Source organism: Ptychodera flava, chromosome 14 (assembly GCF_041260155.1).
Source record: "Ptychodera flava strain L36383 chromosome 14, AS_Pfla_20210202, whole genome shotgun sequence".
NCBI lineage: Eukaryota > Metazoa > Hemichordata > Enteropneusta > Ptychoderidae > Ptychodera > Ptychodera flava.
This window is the reverse complement of record NC_091941.1, coordinates 5188352-5211672: the sequence shown is the minus strand read 5'-3', so window position 1 is coordinate 5211672 and position 23321 is coordinate 5188352. Positions and strand designations below refer to the sequence as shown.

Genomic DNA, 23321 nt, shown 5'->3' with positions numbered 1-23321 from the left:
AACTGGATAAAGTGCTGTTCAAGATACCTTGCCAAGTTATGCTGCCGCCGCCGCGACACGACGTCCCCACTCCAACCTCGGCTTCCTTCTTCACCTATAATATACATTTCTCCGCCTGGGCAAATTTCTACTGAAAACTCTGCGATACTAGATTCTGTCAAATCGCGCGTAAATATCCGATATACATATCAGAGATTTCACCACCTTAAAAGTTCTGGTCAAACCCGACTTCCAAGGACTGACTCTTGCTTTTATACTAGACGATACTAGATTCTGTCAAATCGCGCTAAATATCCGATATTTATCGGAGATTTCAGCCCTTTATAGATCTAGCTAAGCCAATCTAACTTCGATACTGTATAGTCTAGTAGCCGTAAATATCGGATATCATATAAAAGTGCAATGTCGCGGTGTCCCCCAACAAACGGAGCGGCAAAGGCAGAATACCGATGCCTTTCTTCGAATAACTGTCTCAGATCCTCGGTAATCGGCCATCTGTCAATCCCAGTAGAAACGCCAACAGAATACCTGTTAGCTATGCTAAACATTATTCTGAAAAACAACACATTCGAATTTAACAACGAATTCTACAAACAAACATGTTGGTGCGCAATGGGATCGTCACCGTCACCCGAGATTGCCAATCGACATCACGTTTCACGAATTAGAACTGGAAATCATATGTGAACACACAACAAAAATATCAATATGGTGTAGATTCAGAGACGATATTTTCCTAATCTTCATTGGAACGGGTCACGAACTCCACAAATTTATAACAGTATTTAAAAAATGCATCCTACTTTCAAATTTTCATATGAAAGTTCTTCACACGAAATAACATATCTTGACCTAGTCATTTACAAAGGTCAACGATACAACAACGAAAACATACTAGACACTAGAACGCACACAAAACCAGCAGATACATTCCAGTTCTTACACAGAAAATCATGTCATCCAAAATCAACCTTCAAGGGCCTGATCAAAGGCGAAACATTATAACAACAAAGTCAAACATTTAATGAAAAATTGCTACAACGAGGATATTCACAACAAGAAATATCGAACATCAATGCGGAAACAAATTACGCAACACGAAGAACACATTTAAATCACAAACAAACACACAACAACAACACTAATAAAGTGATATTTTCTACCACACATAGTCCACATATCAAAACAAAAGACATCAAACAAGCACTCCTGAAGAACTAGGAAGAAATAGAAAAAGATCAAACGCTAAATAATTTATTCACGATGAAACTGATCATCGCATACAAAAGAAATCCAAACATTGGCGACAAGCTCATAAATGTACAAGTACACAATCTTACAGAAAAGACCGAACAAAATGAAACACAATCAACTGACTCGAATATAAATATTCTAGCCTTCTTACTGGACGAACAAAACACTGACAATGATTAAGCCACAAACAGTGAAACAAAAATCCAAGGGGAGAAAATATCAAAAGAGCGTCAAAGGATCACACTGTCATTCGACATCTAGATTACGGCTACGCCTCGCCATGGCTTATATCTACACCAATAGCCAAACGCACAAAATAAAACATGAACACAGAGAACGAAAAAATAGTGTAGGTGAAACGTGGAGCCGTTTTCCCTTTATTACAGTTCTGAACGCATCAAACGCAAGGGCTAAATCGGTTAACGATTGCATTTGGTCTGCATTCAGATCATTAAAGCGACGATGACTCGGTTTGGACCGCATATGCAGCAGGTAAAAAAAAACAGAAGACAAGCAGTACGACGTCGTTCATTTCAGCCATCTTATTACCATGCCGTATGCTTGGTCATACACACCTTTTGAACTCGAGAGGGCGCATTAAGACGTCTTAAACACCAAAACAATGGCTTAATTTTGTGAGTATGGACGCAAGCGGACTCAAACTATTAATCCCCTGTGTTTACAAATCACAAATAGTGTTGCAGAAGCGTTTCAATTTTTACTTGTCACGTCTGAACGTAGCAATAGAGCCCACTAATAGGTCAATAAAGCATCCGCACGCAGATAGACTTTAATTCAATCAAAAAACTAAACGTTACATTCTTTCAAGAAGTCATTTTGTTTCGTAACAATCGGGCATCGACTCAAATTTTTTACCCGAATTAATTGGGACCAAAACAAACAGCTAAGTATGGCATGCGTATAACTCTTTTACTCCAGTGAACTTGTATGGTTCATGACCCTGAGTGACTCATTGTTATCCAAAAAGCAGGCAATTGCTTGCTTTGTTCTGGTTTCGTTCGCTGTCTAAGCTTTTGCAATAATGGTGGATCCTTTGTGGAACTTTGTTCTCTGTCAAGCGAAGTGCTTTGGTTTTGGTTTGTGTTGGTCCGTCAAGAAAATTGGATCTGAGTTTGAGTTTTCCGACATGCAGGCAGTCTTGTTTTAATTTGATTGTAAGACGTGAAAGATTGGTGAGAAAACAGTTTTAGCTCCCAGTATGTTTTTCAATGTCGCTGGAAACTTTGTGAAAATTAGATCACTGAAAGGCAGAGTGGTTTGTTACCCAAGATGATAATCCATAACGAAAGTAGCACTCAAGATTGAGTTTCCACACATGCAGGCAATCTTGTTTAACCTGATTTTATAATATAAAAGATAAGTTATTAAGTAGTTTTATGTTCCGGAGGATGTGTACATTCAGGTGACGTGTTAGCGTCAGATACTGGCGAGAGTTTCTCCCTTTCTCCTGTTATACCTTACTGGTGCGTTTGTTGTTGACTTTGCCAAAGTTAATCCGGTGATAATCTGGTGACAGCATCCACAGATTAGTAATTTACCTTTGCTTGCTTTGGCTAATTAGGCAATCAAACGCATCAGATAATAGATGCAGCACAGTGATAAAACTTCGCGTAAGATTGTCAAAGTACAAATACGTGACACAGCGACGCTGACGGAGGAAAAAGAAATCGTTACAAAACCAGTGCTAGCATAAGACCAAGACACCAAAGGTTGGCAGTATAAATGTTTATTGGCAATACATATCATAGTCAAACGTATTAAAATAAAGTAAACCATAGCACAGTCCCTCTATATAGAGGGACTGTGACCATAGCAAGAAGAAACCTGTGCTGAGACCAAAACACCCCTACCCCGCCCCTACCCCTGGGGACGGATATTTCTACGACCCCTATGGTCAAAGCTCTGCGCGTACTTCCCAAAATTGACGACCAGATCTCTCCAGGAAGGATACAGCAATTGCCTGTCGGTTTTAAACCATCACACTTTCATAGGATGCCCGAGTTTCAAAATGTTAGCGATGAGATTGGAGTTTCCTTGAGCGGACCATATTTACATCCCTTCGGTCACTTCATGGTTGTACGCTAGTACAGCACACTTTAATTTTTACATTGTATTTGTAGCGAACGTGTATATATGTAAAGTAATCTTTAAGATAACATCTTTCTGGTCTGTTATAGCGACTGCTTTCGCAGCGAATTGATTTGCTTTCCCATTTCGATGTCTGTCAGTTGTACAGTATTGTTGGAATGTAATAAGTTTACTTTTTCATCATAAGTCATGTTAGCTTGACTCTCTTTCTAGGGTGATTGACTATTTTCGATCTTGCCAGTTTTCAGGGCCAATTGATTATGGCTTTCGCCAATTTCTTTTTCTTTATTTTTCCTCATTTCCACAATGAGGCTATTCACATCTTATCAGGCGAGGCAGCACACCTAGGTGGCTACGTTTTCGTGATATATAAAGCAACGTGTGGCAAATTTGCAAGATAGGTTTATTCTGAACATTTTAGCTTCGCATACTTGACTTATTTGTAATTGAACTATTATGGCTTTGATCTGTACTCGCCGTTTTTTGCGTTAAGATATTTTTCAGGTGGAGCAATGGAAAACACAGTTTAATAGCCTAGCCCTGAAAAACCTATGTGAAACCCTTCCCGACGTGATGCTGGCATCAAAAGCAGGTTCCACAGTATCAAAGTACTTGAATGGATGGATTCGCTGGAAAAATTGGTGTTCAGCGAACCTTACGATGGATGCTGCATTCCTAGCCAATCCGATCCACATTGCAGTGTATCTTCGTAGCTAGTTAGATGGCGCTAAGACAACAGCACCATTGGAAACTGCAGTTTATAGCATCAAATGGGCTCATACTCTATCGGGAACGGAGTCTCCTACGGTGCATCCTTTGGTTCTATCAACCTTGGAGGGCTGCAGACGCATCTTAGCCAAGCCAAAGTCTCCCAAAGACCCTGTAAGCTTCAACATTCTATCCAAGCTTGCATCCAGTATAGGGCAATCTAACAATTTATCAGACTTACGTCTTTTGTGCATGTGCCTTGTCTCCTTTGCAGGCTTGTTTGCGTATCAGCGAATTACTAAACGTGAAGATAAATGACATTAGTTTTACGGATACCCATATGGAAATCAAAATTCACAAGCGAAAAAACTACCAATTCCGGGAGGGTCACTCAGTGGTAATTGCAAGTTCAGGCAAAATAACTTGTCCAGTAGCAGCAACAGAGCGATACATTTTGTATTTAGGTGAGCCTTGTTGTTCTGAAAATGTATTAATTCGGAGTTTACAGCACACTAAGGAAGGGTTGATACCTCATAAGCATCTTGGGTATCTCTTATACTACAGCCAAAGATCTAATGTTGGGAGGCATAAAGCAATTTGTTGGCAATATTTTTGATTTTGGTACTCACAGTTTCAGGGCAGGGGGCGCCATGGCAGCAGCTAATAGCAATGTGAACGAAAGATGTTTGGCCAGACACGGCGGATGGAAATCCACTAGCTCTAAAGACAGATATATTGTTGATTCTCTTAGCAGGAAATTAGATGTAGCAAGATCACTTGGTGTATAAATGTTAGAAGAGATTAGACAGCTTTTTTGTGGTTCATCATCAGGTGATGATCATAGGAGATTTTTCATTGTATCTTTGCAATGCATCTTAACTACTAACCTAGCATTTTCACTCTCGTGGGGTGTGACGACCACCGCATATTATCTCTGCTGTGTATCATTTATTCTCATTTCTCGAAGTTTAGTATAGATTGAACAATTATATGCGTTTCGAAGATTAGCATATAATTACTATCTGTACGTAGACTTGGTTCCAGCCTGTAATTTGTGAATATTTGAGTGGAGTGAACGCGATGATTTGTGTTCTGTTTTCATGTGAAACGTGTGAGTGGAGTGGACGTGATGAGTGGGGTGAACGCTATACAGGGGAGTTTCACCCGGAATCACACGAATCCGGCAGAAACTAACTCACTACTGCGCAGACTCAAAGGTAATGCATTCAATGGCAGGGGAAACCTGGCCTTGACTGCCAAATTTCGAATAGGTTGGTATGAAATAGGAGAGACACAAGAGAAATTATTATAAATGGTTTTATTTTTTAGAAATTAAAAAATTTAAAAATTCAATTTAAAAATTCACCGACTTGAACCAAGTTTAATCTATTCGTTACATCACGGTCCCTCCACAAAAATACATAAGAGAATTCCTTTGATTGACGTTTGCGTCACCAGGTGTTGAATGCGTATACATTGGTGTGAAGCTCTTTTGTCTTCAGTCTCGGTCGAAACTCCACGATGTCAACACAAGCAATTTTTTACTCCAATGAACTTGTAAGGTTGAGTGACCCCTTGTCAATCTAAGCGCAGACAATTGTTTGTATTTTGGTGTCCTTATGTGCGCTGTGTAAGCTTTTTCCGATATTGGTTGAACCTTTGAGGAGATTTGTTCTCTGTCAAGCGAAGGGTTTTGGTTGAGGTTTATTTTGGTCCGTAAAGAAAATAGGATCTGGGTTTGAGTTTTCCGACATACAGGCAATCTTGTTTAATTTGTTTGTAAGACACGAAAGATTGGTATGAAAATAATTTTAGCTCCAAGTATGTTTTAATGTCGCTAGAAACTTCGTGGAAATTAGATCACTGTAATGCAGAGTGCTTTGGTCACCCGTTACACACGATGATAGTCCATAGGGAAAGTGGCACCCAAGATTGGATTTCCCAACATGCAGACAATCTTGTTGAACTTGATTTTAAGACGTGTAAGATACGTTATAACACAGTTTTATGTTCCCAAGGACGAGTTGGAGTCAGAAATGTTGGCCCTCTCGAGAAAGCAAAGTCGAAGACCTTGCCTTGTGCGGGCGCTCTTAGGCCCCCTGAAAAACGCCACAATGCAGAGTGCTTTGTTACCTATGCTGTGATAGTCCATAGGGAAAGTAGCACCAAAGATTGAATTTCTCCATACGTACATGCAGGCAATCTTATTTAACTTGATTTTAAGATGTGAAAGATACGTTATAAAAGTTTTTTTTCCCAAGAATGAGTACAGTGAGGCGACGAGTTGGAGTCAGAAAATGTTGGCCCTCTCCAGGAAGCAAAGTCGAGGAACTGACAGTGTGCAGGCGCTCTTGGTTAACCCATCCAAAAAAACCGCCCGAGGACACTAATTTCCCATAGTGGCCGAAGTTTTAGTTTTTTCTCCTGAAATTCATCTTAATAAATGCCTTGGAGATTTAGCTTACATTCAAGCATATAATGGATTTTTTTGTGAACATACAGCCGCCTAGCAGGTCAATTTTTGTTGTTACAGTAGCTGTAACTTTTGATGAATTTCCCCCACTTTTTTTTTGCTCTTTAAGCTCATTTTCTTGCAGGTGTTTCAACATGATTGGGACGTAGAACAAGAACTTGACAAAACAAAAGAAAGTGAGAAAAAAATTGAAATTTACAGCTGTTGTCTCTTTAGAAGTATAAACAACTATGCTATGATAATACCCTCAAAATATGTTGAACAGAAATTTGGACTTTCTTTACCGATGGATTCTGAACAAACTGTACTGAGCGTGTTTTCCAACACCAGTTTTCTGCAGGTGTGTTTTCCAACACTAGTTTACTGCAGCTGTTTTCCAATGCCAGTTTACTGTGGATGTGTTTTCTAACACCAGTTTACTGTGGGTGTGTTTTCCAACACTAGTTTACTATGGGTGTGTTTTCCAACACCAGTTTACTGCAGACGTGTTTCGAACACCAGTTTACAATGGGTGTGTTTTCTAACACCAGTTTACTTTTGGCTGACAACAAAATCATGATACATCACAAGAAGTTTTGATTAAAATACTTGAAAACTTTACTTTTCTTCAGAAGACAGTATAAATTTACATCAGGGTGCTCACAGAGTATTCGGTCGTCTGTGAGCAAAACTTGACAACAAAAATTGTTTATTTACAGGTGGAAAAAACAAGAAGGGAAAACAATGTGATAATCTTGTTCACTTGCAAAATTTTCAAAGTAATAACAGTACTATTCTACTTGGTAGGGTGAATTTACTGCCATTTATGAGTGTGTGAGCTAGAACAAAGTATGGGAGGTTGAGGTGTCTGCTGTATTGTTACAGCTGGGATGAAACTTAACATGCTAGGGAGTATATCTGTAGAATGCAGAGATCATGGCATGCAGCATAATAATTTAAAACTATTCTAAGACGTGTTTGTTTTTTTAATTGTGAATCTCAACCGGCAAGTGATTACTGCCATAAAGAAGGAACATAGATGACCCTACAATTCTAGTACCAGTATACCATGTCAGAAATTTTCTGACTCTATTCACTGTGTATGCTGCATGCACTGATCACAAAAAACCCTACACCCCATACTATGAATTCATGGATTGCTGCATTTCACTTCCACTGACACATGATGCCAGCAGTTACAGCAGTTTTACAGTTCAACATCTCCAAACTACCTTTCATTTACTGCAAAAATTATTTTCTGAGATTTTTCAATCTATATGTGATACACATTGAAACAAAGCTTTGTTGGTAATTTGTTAATTGCGAAAGCAAATGTCTTATTTCTTATTCCATTGTCTTCACAGAAGTTAATGGTCTATTTCCAACATTTTCGACAGGAAGAGAAAATCTTCTTTGATAAACTGAAGATGGCATGGCAGTACGGCAAACATTTTGCCAACAAATAGTAGACTGGCAAGGGATAACTACTTCTAAAAGACCTCTACGATATTGAACCACCAATTCTGGTTCTATTACTGGATGTGCAAACTAGTACTGTTAATATAAACTACGGTTAATTGAATTAATAGCTTTAAAGTATGTTAAAGCCAACGCAATGAAATTTACACATGTATAGAGAATATACTGAAAACTGTGAACAAGAACTGGACATTTAAGAAATTAAGACTTCAAACCAATGTTTAACACATAATTAAGCAATAAAGCACACCTAGCAACAGTATACCACAAGATTTTGACCAGTTCACGACGTATATGCACTTGCGATACATGTTGTGAACTGGTCAAAATCTCAAGGTATACCATCGCAGGGTGTGATTTATTGCTATCATAACAGTATATTGAAATTCTGGCATGGAACTTTCAAAAAATGATTTTTGCTCTTGCCGAGAGCACACGTGTGTGCCAACTGTGATATATCATGTCTCGACCACTCAGTTCGCTGTATTTGTGCCATCAATATACTGGTATGATATAATATGTAATAATACCTTAGGATTGAACTGTCCAATATTCAACAAAGCTTAGTTTGTACAAATGCATGTTATGATTATTTTTTTTTGGCATTTTAATATCAGAGGTACTTAAATATTCTTGAAAATGGTGGCAAAGTGATTGAAATGTATACCAGTTCATTTTACTATTACTTTCAGCCTTATTGGTATGGTGTATCATACTGACATCACACATAAACTCCCATTTCATGCCAGTCCAAATCACTTTTAAATATACCCAACTTGTACAAGATCACAAGTTGTTTGCAGTTACAAAAATTACCATTCATTTCAAAACCAGAAGAAATCAATGTAACAGTTTACGTAAAGACTGATACCATTGCCATTAAAAATGTATAATCAGGTGCAAAAACCAAGTTCATTTGTGTAAGGCACTCTAATATTATGACATTGACTTTACACACTGTATCACACAATAAATTCACAATTCATTCATACTGTATATGATGGAATAAACGGGCTTACAGGGAGACTTTCTTACTGCTGAAGAAAGAATTCAGATCATCGGACGACATAATAAAGGTGAGGTAGCATAAACAAGTGACTGAAAAGTTATTGAGTTACCCGGTACATGTCATGCATACTTAAATGAAGATGATACATGCATACTTAAATGAAGGTGAAAATGTAATTGTTTACCAGTGGCAGTACTTTCCATGGTAAAATCTTGAACTGCTTTCTTTCAAAAGCTGTAATAAGATCTGGGATCACTTTTGCAAATGCTTGGATTGAAGTAGTATATCTTAAAGTTGTCAGATTTTCAGATTTTAAAATTTCAAAGTGGCCACCATTTTGTGGTATCAGGTCTACTTGAATTTCACAATTTTAATAGAAGCAGAACGGTGACATGTCTATTTTAGTACCCCATCTTCCTCAGAACTTCACTGTTAAAAATGAGACTACACAAAACCCTGACGATACAAGGATTAAATTTTCCCTACAAAGTTTCAAAGTGAAAACCAGTGACGAATTGTAAGATTTTGAAAGTTGGAATATTGGTCTCTACGTGCATTCTGTTTCATTTTAAAGGTTTTGGTAAGTCAGGTCACCTTGACATCTGTTGGAATACCATGAATAAGTCTGCTTATTTGGGAAAGAAGTTAATGTATGGAATATGTCAATATACAATAAAATAATTTACAATGAAACTCTTTTTCTGTGACGTGCAACGACTTCTCGTTTATCAGTGTGTAACAACTTAAAGCACAGCAACAGATCATGGGTTCTGTAATTGAAGGTTGTATGCTTAGACTATATTGCTGATAAATATAAACTAAACACACACGTCAGAGTTATATTATGACTTCTAGTTCATGCTTTCACCCCTGCTTTCTGAGGATAAGGTCCGACTTTGCCATAGTAAACAATAGGATTTGGCCAAACCATGGTGGTGGCGGGGTTCAGCATGCATCATATGGGCTACACTGATGTTAATTGCATCTTCCAGTTGGTAAACTGAACATTGTATGCTAGAATCAAATGATCTACCGTTGAAATCCTGCTCTATGGCAGGGTACCAAAAATACAACCAACTTTTGTGGTCTTTCTACCAATATACCGCACTGTACCTCTGTGACAGTTTCTTCATAGTCAGGATGAATATTCTTGTAAGTCAGGGAGCCAAACTGCAGATTGAGAAATCTTGCTTCTCTTCAGAACTTGAAACTTGAACAGAATGATCAACAGATTCAATTGCTGATTAAGAAATCTAGAAGTAATCTAAAAGACAGACCACACGATTGTCTGAATCTGAACACCACTACAACACTATTTAGTACTGATAAAGTCCTAAAATAATTGTTTGTCATCGTGTGTGCACAAGTGTATCCTTGGTAAATCTCTGACGCTATTCTTCTTATGAAAACCTACCTTGCAAATTTGAAAAAAGCTGTACAATGAATTTCAAAAAAATCTATTCATTATTAATGGCAATGGAACACTAAAAAAATTTCTGGTTTTGAAGGAAGGTTTAATGCCAATCTCTGCAGTTTCTTTTTTTTAAATTTATGATGGAATTGAGTGAAAATGCAAGTTGAGCGTCTATATGAGAAGTGATTGTTTGGGAAAGTCAAAAATGTACTCTAGACTTTGCAATACTTGGCATGTAAGTATTAAGTAACACAGCTAATATACAGGAAAAAGTTGACAAAGTTACCATAAACCAAGTAACAATGTGCTTTGAAAGACAACAAATGCCCTTGTATAAATTGCAACTTGATTTGAAAATTGTTACAATTGGAAAATTGTATCTATAATTTGACACAAACTCACTCTTACCATACATATTTCATCAGAGTTTGATGAATAATTCTCTTAATTCATGAATAATATAATTCATTTAAACAAAACACAACAAAACAGTCTATATGGATAACTTTTCTCCTCCTGTTCCATTCAAGATTTCTGTCAACACACAGTCAATCAACTTGGAACAAAATCTGCATAAAGAGCATTTTAGGAAAGGGAAGCCAAATCACACTATGATTTAATCTACAGTGGGTCCCTACATTACTCCAGAAAGTACGGCAAAACAAGTGTCACTTAATTGAAGTTTCTTGACATAAATAAACTTTGGCCATGAAAATCATCATTCTTTATACTTTCTCAACGTTGATCAAATGGCTTGCTTGTAACGCATAAGGTATGGTCTGGCTGCGCGTTTGTAAAGTGACGCAAAATCGGCACCAAAATGCAGGAAACGTTAATCGACAAGGGCAGGATGGAACATAGCAAATGACCTTCATGAGGTCCATTGACTTCCTGCAATTTAGAAATCACAAACAACTATCATGGTTACATGTATATAATGTTTGGGGGGGGGGGGGGGGGTAACTAAAGGAGAAATGTTGAATGTTGTCATCGAGCAACATTATTGACCATGGCATTGTCCACACTATTAGCATGGCTTACTGAATTTCCATTGGTCAAAATTTGCTCTTCACTTACGACTGTAGTGTTGTCAGTGCATATGCTAGTTGCTGATGGAACAATTTCTTGGACCACTGATTCTACTTGAAATGCATCCACAGCCTCATGTTTCATATTCATTTGTTGTTCTGAAACTTCTGTTTGTGATACTTCTTCAGTGAAAATAGTAACAGTTTCCTGTGCAACTTGTCCTGTATGGTGATCTGTAACCATATCAACTTGTCCTATTTGGTTTTCTGCTCCAATGTCAACCTGACCTGGTTGTGCTTCTGCAACCATTGCAACTTGTTCTATTTGGCTTTCTGACGCCAAGTTTATCTGTTCTGTTTGGGTGTCTGATACGATGCCAGCTTGTTCTGTTTGACTCTCTGTCGCCATGCTAATCTGTTCTTCTTGGGTCTCTGTAACCATGGCAACTTGTTCCGTTTGACTCTCTACTGCCATGTTTATCTGTTCTGTTTGGGTCTCTGTAACCATGGCAACTTGTTCAGTTTGGCTTTCTGTTACCATATCAATTTGTCCTGCGTGACTTTCCGTTACCATGTCAACCTGTCCTGCTTGACTGTCTGTTCCCATAGCAACAGATGCCTGAGGTGCTGAAGCTGCAGTGGATTCAACAGTTCTGGTTTCCTGGCCAACACTCTGAGAGACAGCTGACTGTATTGTATTAGGTACTGCAGCTGCTGGTGTTGAACTTTGCACAGTTTGGAAAATACTTGTGTCCATGTTAATCAGAGCTTGTAGGGTTTCCAGTGGAATGCCACCATCGCCTGTTACTGTAATTTGTATGACGGTACCATCTGGTTTGTGGATTGCATATCCATCTGATGTCTTGGTGATGTTGAATCCTGGAGGGAGGGTTAGAATTCGCCTTTGGGTAACAGTACCACTGGATGTTGCTGTCTGAGGTATAGCAGAGTTGACACTGGGCTTACTTATACTTGGTGCAGTGACAGGCCTGATGAGCCTGGGTGCACTTACTCTGCTAGCAATGCTTGCCAGGGGTGGCATCTTCCGTACCTGTATCCAAACACAATATAAATGAAAATATAGAATGTTCATTTATAAATGACAAACACAATAGTAGTTTGGAATCTGTGAAAATTATCATCCTCTTTCACTCATGTCCAATGTTTAGGTGGTTGCTGAAATAAATCACAATTTATGCTACAAATAAAAGTTGGATGATATCAATGATATTGCATTCCTGTACAAATCTAATGACTGAACAAAATCTATACTGTTTTGATAGAAAGCTGTCATTAGAATCTTTCAGCAATTTCATTGTTGCTACGGCATCAATAATCATCTGAAACCTTGATTGTCCATATTTGTCATCACTCACATCATCATTGCCATTGTAATGTGGCAATGTGAACAACAATCCTGTAACATATGTGCTGAACCAATTCCACTCAAGTTTTCTGAAACAGGAAAAACTCTTAATACAACCTGAAATTATATATGTAAACCCTCGTTACTATTCACTTGCATACAAGGAATGCAGTTCAAAGTGTGGCTGATACTGCTAAATCAACAATCTACATAGACTGGAAGATCCGTCACTTGAGGGCGCTCTCTATGCCCCCCTCTTACGACTGGACGTGGTCTGCAAGATTCCTAACCCGCAACAGAATTTTGTTGCTACCAATCCGATTTTGTCATGTTATTGGCAGTTTTGAGGTCTATGTCACGCCTATGCAGCCAGCGAAGTACATGATCAAACATTAGCATATGCCTCCGCCTATTTCCTGTAATGTCAACAACAGGCAGACAAATCCTTGTTATTACCAGCAGTATGCTATGCACAGGTGATGCTACAGCTCTGCCACTATTAGTGCAAGATGCGAGGTATAATGATATTCAAATATGCAGATTACATTAATGAGCATTGTTTCGGTATTAAAATTCTATGCTAATATTCATGGAATATTCATGTACCTCGGATCTTGCATTGTATACTCTGCCAAGTCGCGATTGTGAATTTGAAGTTCTTTAAATCGTGAGGCAGTGAGAAAGTGTTCAGAAGAACTTAGAATTGTGTTGAACATAAAGTAATGGCAGACCCTAGAAAGTTCTGGAGAGGACTTTCTCTTTTTTCTCGGTATCACACTTCAACTTCGGGTGAGCAAATCCACTAGCCCATGGAGCTGTTGGTAGCTCAATGACTAGCCCATGCTTATGTATATAGCATTTTTACCACTAGGCAAGAACTTTTGGTGCCTACTGGCCCGACAGGCTAGCGTAAATTGGGTGAGTAGTAAAATCAATCGGCATCGAATGAAATAACAGAACATCGTTTGTAAAAGCAAAGTGAACACAGAAACGATTCCCAAGCCTAACTGACATGGAATTCTTTACCCAGGTTCAAAGTATGCATTCAATTCAGGGATGAAGTAAAGACTGCTCAGAGAAATTATAGCTTGAATTTAATCCTGAAGAAAGGAGAAAGTTACGCATGAAAACGTCATCCATCTAGTTTGAACTTAAGAATGCCATGTGAGTATGTCTCTGCAGCATGCATAAACAAAGACCTTTTGAAGATCAAAATAAAAACAATATTGCTGTGAAATTCATTGTAGTCTCCAGTGAAATTCTTTGAATAAAGTGATAATTTATTTGGGCCATGCTGTAAGTGATGAAATGGCTCATGTCAAGACAGAAAACGAATGTCCATCGCCGTCAGTGCTGCCAAGTGACGCTGTACGTCGAGTTATAGCTAGCTAGCTGGACTGGCATGGCATGGCAGCTATGGTGTATATGACATCATAACGACCCTCCCTTACAACAAATGGTCTCCTCACCATAGCCTTCGCAAACAGGAGTCAACCACCATCACATTGCACATCGCGATCGACAAAACTTTGAAACACGTGCATATGACACTTTGTGTGTTACAGTTGTAAATTTCAGCTATTTCCACAAATATTACATGGGTATCAAGGAATAGAATGCTTTTGATAAGTAGGGTATTGAGGACACTGAGATATTCACAACATGGAGTTAGCAGTAGATCGCAAAGTATCACATTACAGTTATGGTCATCCATGCATATTGGTATCTTGTTATATTTTTGGTTTATAACTTTTTTTAATTTAGGCAAAAATTTTCATGCAAATCGCAATTTTTTCTCGTAGTTTGCACTTAGAGAGCACCTGGTATTGAAACCATGAACTTCACAAACTGAGGCTGGGCTAGTCCCGGTCACTCCACAAAAAGCACTCTATGGCTTGTGATTTTTGGGGGGATACTAGCCCATGGGCAAGAAACTCAAAAACTTATTTGCTTGCCCCTGCACTTGCAGGCTTGTGGTCATGAAGGCCATGACATCCGCTCTGCGGCAATACTGAGCTAAATGTAGAAGAATACGCTGGTATCTAATTGGACTCCTGCCTGTTTGACTACTTCCTACCACGTGTGAATATATATTTACAATGTTATATAATTGTGCTGACAGACTGGGGACTGCAATCATAATTGATTGACAGTGTTGCCATGACCACCATACTTATTATGCAGAGAGAGGACTTAGTTCAATAAATATTCAACGGCACTCTGCATAAACGTCACATATGTTAGTGACCAGAAACAGCTTAGGCGTGACTAAATTACCTCATCTCGCCGCCGCATGTGACAGACTGTGTCCAGTCGTAGGAGGAAAGGAACGTAGAGAGCGTCCTCCAGCGACGGATCTTTCAGTCTACAATCTACAGTGTGTGGTCAATAAATAACTGGTTTTATTTCAAGACCCGTTTGAACTAAACAAACTAGGCGATGTATTGTAATTTCTCACCGGTTGATTTGTTGGTTCATTTGGTCTACTGGTCTTGACTGCTTGAGGTCTGGGTTGGATGGTATTGACAACTGTTGATTGCTGCCGTTGATTCACTTCTGATGCTGATGGTGTTGGTGTTGTAGCAGGATCTGGCTTTTTCAGAGTGGGCTGTGATTCATGACCAGGGATAAAGACCATAGCATTTCAATTTCAATTGCAAACATTGGCTTTGTTATTGAAAATGAAAATGTACATATCATGATTAAAATTGTAAATGCAATATTGCTCTTTTTTCTTTTGAACCAAAAATTTTAAACTCAGCACAACTGTCTAGGGAAGTTTGAATAGCAGGTAAGAAATCTGATTTGTATGCTGCTAAGTGGAGTCTCGGCAATTGGCAACCGTAATTGTCTGCTGCAATGTACATGTACTGAATATGCTCTTTAACTTTCTGCTTTGTGATTTATTTACAACACAGAAAGGATAACAAAGTAAAATAATGTCTCTTTTCTGTGACTTCCTAATTTTGACAGTTTCCTGAATCCAAATTCTGTTAATGGGAAATAGTCAAAGAATAGAAGATTATGATATCGTCTTTGTTAGTTCCTCTTTGACCATGCACATGACCATTTATAAGACTCAGAAGTGAAGTTCTGCCATAGGAAACAAAACTGGGTCAGCAACTAAAAATGAATAGTGACAATACTTGCCTGTGAAAGTTGCTGTACTGGTGGCTGTACTTGATCTAGTTTTCTTCTCTTTGTAGGTGACTGATCTACAAGTTCATCCTGTGACACAACTTCTATTATCCTCCTTTCCTTGGGTGTCCGTTCAGCGTCTGATGGATCAGTGACAAGCAGCTTGTATTTGAATTCGTATTCTGGCACTGGACTGTCTTTCACTTTGTAAAACCCTGTGGGGATTCCAAGTACATGTGCAATCGCCTCATTCTGGATATCAATTGTCTGTTCTGATTTGTCATCACTGTTCTCAGAGTCCTCTTCTTCAGGTTTGACAGCTGCTTCCAAACACTCATCAGCCATCTTCCGGACTTCCGTCAGCACTTTTCCAAGCTCTTTGTAGACATCGGGAAAATGTGGCCTTGAAGGCCTGCCTCTCTCCACCTTCATCAGCAGGAACTCCCAAACTGTTACAAGTTTAGACATTTTAGGAAGAACTAACTCCAACACATCCTCATCTCCAACAGTCTTCAAAAGCTGTGAGGAAAAGTTTGACAGTTATACTTATAGTGAAACACTTTCTGAAATCAAAAAGAAGTTACCACTATATACACAAGATACCTGAAACTAGGGTTGTGGAACAAATAATTTGACTGACTGAGTATATGAAAATATTTCCTGTGGAATGGATCCAATGTGTGCAATGAAATATACTTAACATCACATTCATAAATTGAACACAGAGGAAGTTCCTGTATTCTGTACGTTACAGTTTGTACCATTATACTATTGTGAGTTTCATAGGTTCAAACTAGGAAAGGCATATTTAATTCCTAAGCTTTGGTAAACTCTAAATTGTAAAATATTGTGCTACATAGAGATTGATCTTCCAGTGGAAAATAGGGTACAAAGTTTATGTGAACAAAGCATAAGTAAAAATCTTCATTTCCAATGTGTGCATATCGCTGTCTCTTCACCACTGCATTTTCACAACATTTGGAATTACTTCTGGTATCTGAAGACTCACAACACAACAAGGATCAAACATGCATATGCCATTGTGATAAATCCATGCTCTGAACTATTGTCACCTTCTACTTTCTGTGCACAGACATCGCCAAATATGCAACTTGGTTTCATGTATTCAGTTTTGTAGTTTATTTTGATAGAGTTTGCTGTTGACTTTATTTAGCATGTGACATGGATAACTTTTTGGGAAGGTTAACGAAACTTTCACAATGAATGCACTGTAAACCATCTTTACATCCGATAAAATGGCGGCTGACTTGTAAGAAGTCAAATACACACAGCATGCGACCTTATTGGAACTCCCTGTACTGTGCAATTAAATTGGGTCTGGTGGGGGACACCTGAAATGGTTAATATTATTGAACGGACATTCTGTATGGGGTTTTTAGTGCACTCATAATGCTGTTGTTCTCGATGATAGAGGTATAATTATGTACTGTATCAGTTTAACAAAAATGACTGGCATATTTTCTGAAAACTTCATACTTCTTACCTCCCTTATTCTCTGCTTTCTTTTGGCAAGTGACTGTGGGGGATAAACAACTTTGACATCACTTGGTGTCTCAGTCTGTGTCAACAATGACACTCCTGGAACACTGCCTGTAGAAGTTGTTGCAGATGTCTTTGGCATCAGTTGTGCAGGTGTAACAGTCTTGCTCAATGCGGGCATGGCAGTTGTCTTGGCAGTATCAGTTGCAGTATTGACTACTCTTGGAGGCCGGCCGGGTCGCCTTCCAGGTGGCTTGTCACTGTCACTTCAAAACAGAAATATAGGCAACATTATGCACTGTGCAAACTTACACAATAATGAATTGATACATGAGGCATAATGCTGTACATAAGTTTTTATAGATTTTACATATACCTGAGACAAATGAGGGATTATGAAACAGAAGTGAAACTGCAACTCCAAGACAATAGATGGAAACACATACAACAATACATCAATTGAAATTCACTTATTTGGCTGATTCATGAGGACAAAACGCATGTGGGTAGTTCTCTCAAGGTTATTGGTGGTGAATGGCACATTATTGTAAGATACAATTCAGTGAGGCTTACCAGATATACATTTAGGTGTGTTAAAGATTACGTATGCCTCATTATTAGGATAAATAATTTAGTCATCTAGGTATACCAGCTTTCACTACTGTTGACTGACACCAAATTTACCCTGTAGACATACTTAAAATTATTACACAAAATCACAAAAAGAAATTGTTGGAGAAAATAATATATGAGTAAAAGATCCTTATCATATGTTATTTGAATTGACCACATTTTTTTTCCATATGTCACTCTTTATTATCAAAATAATTGAAAAATAGAAAGCTTTCGTTCAGTGTTATTATACATGTAGCATTTGTTTAACTATGTCAACTTGGTGATCAACTCCTAGTTCCTGCCATGAATGCTTACCACAATTTTTCACCCATACTATCAGCTGTAATGCAAAAAATGATAACGCCATTTGCCTAAGCATATGCAGAATACAAAGATATGACTTGGTGAAAGTTTTAAATGGGGTGTCTCATGTTGGTGCACACAGTAGACTACCTGCAAGTAACAACTGTTACTTTGTATGATAATTGATCCATTAATACAGTTAATTGAAATAGAAAGTACACACTGTATAGTCTGGACTCATCAGTCTATATGCCACATCTATTAAATGTATACTGTAAATGATTGACAAGACTTTAATTTGGAAATACATGGCTGTGATATACAAATCGTTTACTTACAGTTTTTAGCTTGTTTGATGGGCAAAACAAAAGTGCATTACACATGCCTCTGAATAACAAATTCCAAAAGAATATCTTTACCTAATCCACAGCTCAAGTGCAAGCAATTATGGATTGTTCATACTTCAAGTCAACACAATACTGTACCCCTATGAGTCAGAGTTGCTCAGGTATTAGTCTTTAGCACAATTGTTGCCCTTGAAGGGCAGAATGACTTCATAGTTTTTACTAGATTTAAACATGACCTATTCTTGGACCATGATTCATACAAGCCACTTTTACTACTCTGAAAAACTAGCAAAATTTTGTGAACCCTGTCTCACATGTTTCTCTTTGAATTTGAGATGGGGAAGAACAACATCTATTCTCAAGAGGAGAATTGTATTTACAATCACAAGGGCTGTGCCTACGCTACCAGCAATTTGACAATGTGTCCCTAACATCTCAAATATCATGCATGACTGATGAAAAACCTGCTCTCCGATGCAAGAAGATTTATATGTACAGACGGGTCAACAAACTTTGACATTCTTGAGATGATTTAATATCACAGCTCTGAAATCTTGTGTGTATTAGGGCAAACTGCTGACTTACGGACTCCCTTACAGCTCTGAGTTATTGACGTAATGTTGCCTTATTCTTCTACCCATACCTACATGCATCTTAAAGAACTAAGTGGTGCATATATAGCATAGCAAGCCAGAAGAGCCACCAGGTTTCTCTATGCAATGCTAACCTAGCTCTGATACCCTTGTTCAGTTAGTCCACTGTGGGACAGCGCACTCTCTAACTGATGACATCTCTGCATTCTTTGAGTCAATTCAGGATTTCTTGAAATTTCTTTGTGTCAGCCCCATGCCAGGAACATGTCTTACGTAAAATTCTAAAGAGTCAGAATTTTTTTGAGTTGAAAGCGCATCAAATTAGCTTACAGAGCACACTCCTGAGGAAGGATATCAGAGTGTATGGTAAAGCATGAGAATTGTGTAGCAAACGGGCTGACACAAATGTCTTATCACTCACTGTACCGTCTGAATTGGAAAACACCTATAATACCTTGTTTTTGGTGGTTGTGGTGGTTCTGGTACATCATCTGGATTTCCATGTGTTGGGTTGAGCTTATAGTGTCTCAACAATCCTGCTCTTCCTATATATGACTTATCACACTTTTCGCACTTGAATTTCTTTGACCTTTCTGAACCAAAGGGATATCTAAAGTTGTCTGATCTGTCTCCATCTTCTTCTTCATCTTCGTCTGCTGTGTAGTCTGAGTAATCATCATCAGTTTCGTAATTTACATTCAGAGAACCAGTCCTCAGTGTTTTGTAGTCTCGAACCCTGTATTGTGGGGGCTTTGAGATACGACCTGACCTCGTTACGGATCTGTGTGGTTTCTTCTTCTCCTCAGATTTTGGTGCCTTACTTTGGTTTTGTTTCTCTTTTACAAGTTTTGTCACAGTATTTCCTGCTGCTGTGGTTACTTTTGATTGCGTCGACACGACGTTTGTCCCAGTAGCAGTGTTTTTTACTGCTGTCACCACCGTAGCTGTCTGCAACTTTGTTGGTGTTGAGGTTCCCATCCCTGTTGATGATATTGGTGCAAGAGGCGGCACACTTACATGAGTGTTTGTAACGTTCTTGTCGCCGTTTAGCTCTCCCAGGAAAGATCTATCTGGTACTTGTACTATGGTAATATGTTGATGATTTTGTATTGCAGCCTGTACCTCGGCACTATTCAGTATATTCATGAGGGTTGGATTGTTCTGAAGTTCACTAAGAGTCATAGTAGAACTGGTAGCTCCAGCAGATGTGTCGATCAAATTTGCAATGGTCCCGAGCAACATACTTGCGGGTAACGAGACTGGCGGACTTACGTTGCCACTACCTAACGTTGATACGCTGACGGCTTCTGAGCTCGGAACTGTTTGGGGTATTTGAACATCTTGCTGGACCGCATCTATACCGTCATTGGAAGAAACATCTGCACTGACTGCAGTTTCCGATGTAGCTGGAGTCGACTCCATCGTCACGTTGTCCACTGGCACTGCTGTAGCCAAGTTGCTATCGTTTGAAACTGTTTGTAGGTACTCGGTATTCTCATCGATGTCTGCAAAAGCCATTGATACAATGTCGGCATCACCATCGCCTGCTGGTTTTTCCGTCTGATTAGCAACAATGGTTTCGAAATTACCTTGCTCGGTTATAGATTCTGCAGATCCTTCGACAGCATTCACTTGCTGTTGTTCCGCCATGTTGAATATAGCATTGCATTCTGGGAAAACATTATCTATCGCAGGTCTTTGAAAGAAGACTGCCAGCGTCATGTAATGTCAGTTGGGTATCAAAAAAGCATTAAAAGTGATGGTTTAATTCTTTTTTCAACAAAAATATACATTATATAATTCACTGAAAAGAGGACCTAATCTGATATTGTTATTTATTTGAGTACCATAAAAGTGACAAGTGAGGCAAGCACACCTCCGGTAGCTCAGTTGGTAGAGCGGTGGACTGTAGAGGCTCCTGCATTGTCATCCATAGGTCACTGGTTCAAATCCGGTCCGGAGGATAAAATGATGCTTATTTTTTTCCCGTCACGACGATTTATTTATTACTCAGATTTGTTTTCCTAAGAACGTTCCTTCTTTCCAATCATGTGATCGTACTTGTTTGCATAACACAATGCCAGTGACAAATTATTCTGACATATTGTGATAATTTACAAAATTACTTGTAGATATTGATAACTGGTAAAAATAAATGCTTGTGATTATGAAGGATCATTTTTACGCTAGAACTCAACTTTTCTTTCCATTTTCAGCGAAGCGTGTGGATATCACATTTTTCATGTTGCCATAGACCAAGTTTCAGGGGATTAATTATGAGTGCGTTTTTCCTGTGTAACATCATTTTCACAACAAAATTACAGGACAGTAAATATAATACAACTTTGCAGCTCCACTGTCAGGTATTTTCCATTATCTCTTGGCACTGTCAGATATTTTTCATCGAATTTGCATTTTTTGTCTAAAACCGCAAGTCTGAAAACTTGGATTTGTTTGAATGATTGGCAAATTACTTGGGGCTATTTTCATATTTTTTGTCAAAACATCTTTCTTGATAGCAGTGGTCTGTTGCCTCAAGTTATCTCCCCAGAGTAATCAAACTAACTGTGTCACTTCAGTGTAGATAATTCCTCTCCCTCTATGCATTGTGCGGTGTTTCAAATCTTTAATGGGTTTCTTTTGAATGCCTAGAACAAACTTAATCACTAGACAGTGGTAGTTTTTTTACAGAGTCCACAATTTCTTTTTTAATCCTCCATTAGTTATCTTGCTGCAGTACAGCTTGTTTCTATTTTCTAACTTTCCAGCTTCCTGAAGCAGATACTGTATGTCTTAAGTTATATATCACACTTGCGCTGCTGTACATTGCTTTCCCAATTTTCTTTTTTTCATGTCATGTGAAAAAACATCTCGCTAGAAGAACAGAGACATGGCATTTAGGTTCCACTCGGGCACACAAAAAGAAAAAGAGATTCCTCTGAATTAGCAAAGTTGAAATATAATTCCAAGTGAAGCAGGGAAACAAATATAATTCTCCCCAGTCAATCTTCAAGGCCACCAAAGGATATCAAATTGTCCGCCACTTATTGCCCCATATGTACTTTGAATATGATTGATTTAAAATAAATCGTCTGAGAAGAATTCACAAAGTTGAAAAAAAACCAATGCCAAGTGCACTAGTTAGAAAAACATTGGGCCACTTTATTGATCTTTGCAACTTTAACACACTGTACATCAAATGGTCCATCCCAATGTTTGCTCCATTCAAGACAAAACTGCATACAAGTAAATGGATATTTGAAATTAACTTTCAGGACATGCATATTTATCAATGCTGACTTTGTTCTAAAAACTGTTAAAAGTTAGGGGTGAACCATTCAATATCCAGAGGGGTTTAAAGAGTTTTGAGGAAAAAGATTCCAAGAAGTTGCCTTTGAAAAAGAAATCAACTGAAGATAGCAGAAAAATTTAAACTAATATAAAGATTTTCGCAGCTTTGCAATACTTTCCCATTTGCTGTTGTTGTGTTTACTTTTGTTATGTAAACAAAAACATTTTAACAAACAGAAAAGGGAATATTTGCAGTAGGGTGTGTACTGAGTACACTTACACAAAAAAATTCCTTTGAGAGGGCAAAGTAAACAATAAGAAAATAAGCTGCCAGAATTGACAGAGTTGAAAAAAACTATTCCAAGGGGAAATGGGGAAAAAAGGACTTCCAAAGCCCCCCCCCCCACTCAATATCGAATGGCCTAATGCTCCTACCCTAGACTGTTCTCAACCCCCCCCCCCCCCATCAGCTTGGCCATGTTTTTGCTCTTTCAAGCCATCTGTTGCTAAATTTTCATGTCTCATCAATGTCTGCTGAGAATAACTTTTTTAAAAATCCTGAGACCCCCACCCTGAAGATATCAAAGGATCCGTATGAGTATTAAATCTAATTCAAATACCTGAGTTTGGCTTTTATCACACTACAGAAAATCAATCATTTCATAATATTCTTATGTATAAAGAAACAGGTGTTCTTTGTGGATGTGATTATCTT

The 23321-nt window shown here is 38.4% G+C and overlaps 1 protein-coding gene and 1 non-coding gene across 2 annotated transcripts; one reads left to right on the top strand and one right to left on the bottom strand.

Moving 5' to 3' along the window:
• Window positions 1-7117: 7117 nt before the first annotated feature.
• LOC139149051 (uncharacterized) lies at window positions 7118-20971 on the bottom strand. The gene is made up of 5 exons (XM_070720571.1): window positions 19770-20971; window positions 17462-17723; window positions 15970-16476; window positions 15278-15427; window positions 7118-12504 (listed from the first exon to the last, which is right to left on the bottom strand). Exons 1-5 carry the CDS (start codon window positions 20963-20965, stop codon window positions 11413-11415), a joined length of 3207 nt encoding a protein of 1068 aa, XP_070576672.1. The 5' UTR covers window positions 20966-20971; the 3' UTR covers window positions 7118-11412.
• Window positions 20972-21190: 219 nt separating this feature from the next.
• On the top strand, window positions 21191-21279 carry Trnay-gua (transfer RNA tyrosine (anticodon GUA)). Its single transcript is given in 2 exon segments — window positions 21191-21227; window positions 21244-21279. It is a non-coding gene; the product is annotated as a tRNA-Tyr (tRNA).
• The last annotated feature ends 2042 nt before the right edge of the window (window positions 21280-23321 follow it).

What these genes read in the sequence shown, in the direction of transcription:
- LOC139149051 (XM_070720571.1), bottom strand. Translation starts at nt 20,965, where the DNA reads ATGGCGGAACAACAGCAAGTGAATGCTGTCGAAGGATCTGCAGAATCT. An exon ending in CCACAACCACCAAAAACAAG is followed by an intron (nt 17,724 to 19,769) that starts GTATTATAGGTG and finishes TCTGTTTTGAAG; the next exon opens with TGACAGTGACAAGCCACCTG. An exon ending in GAAAGCAGAGAATAAGGGAG is followed by an intron (nt 16,477 to 17,461) that starts GTAAGAAGTATG and finishes TTTTCCTCACAG; the next exon opens with CTTTTGAAGACTGTTGGAGA.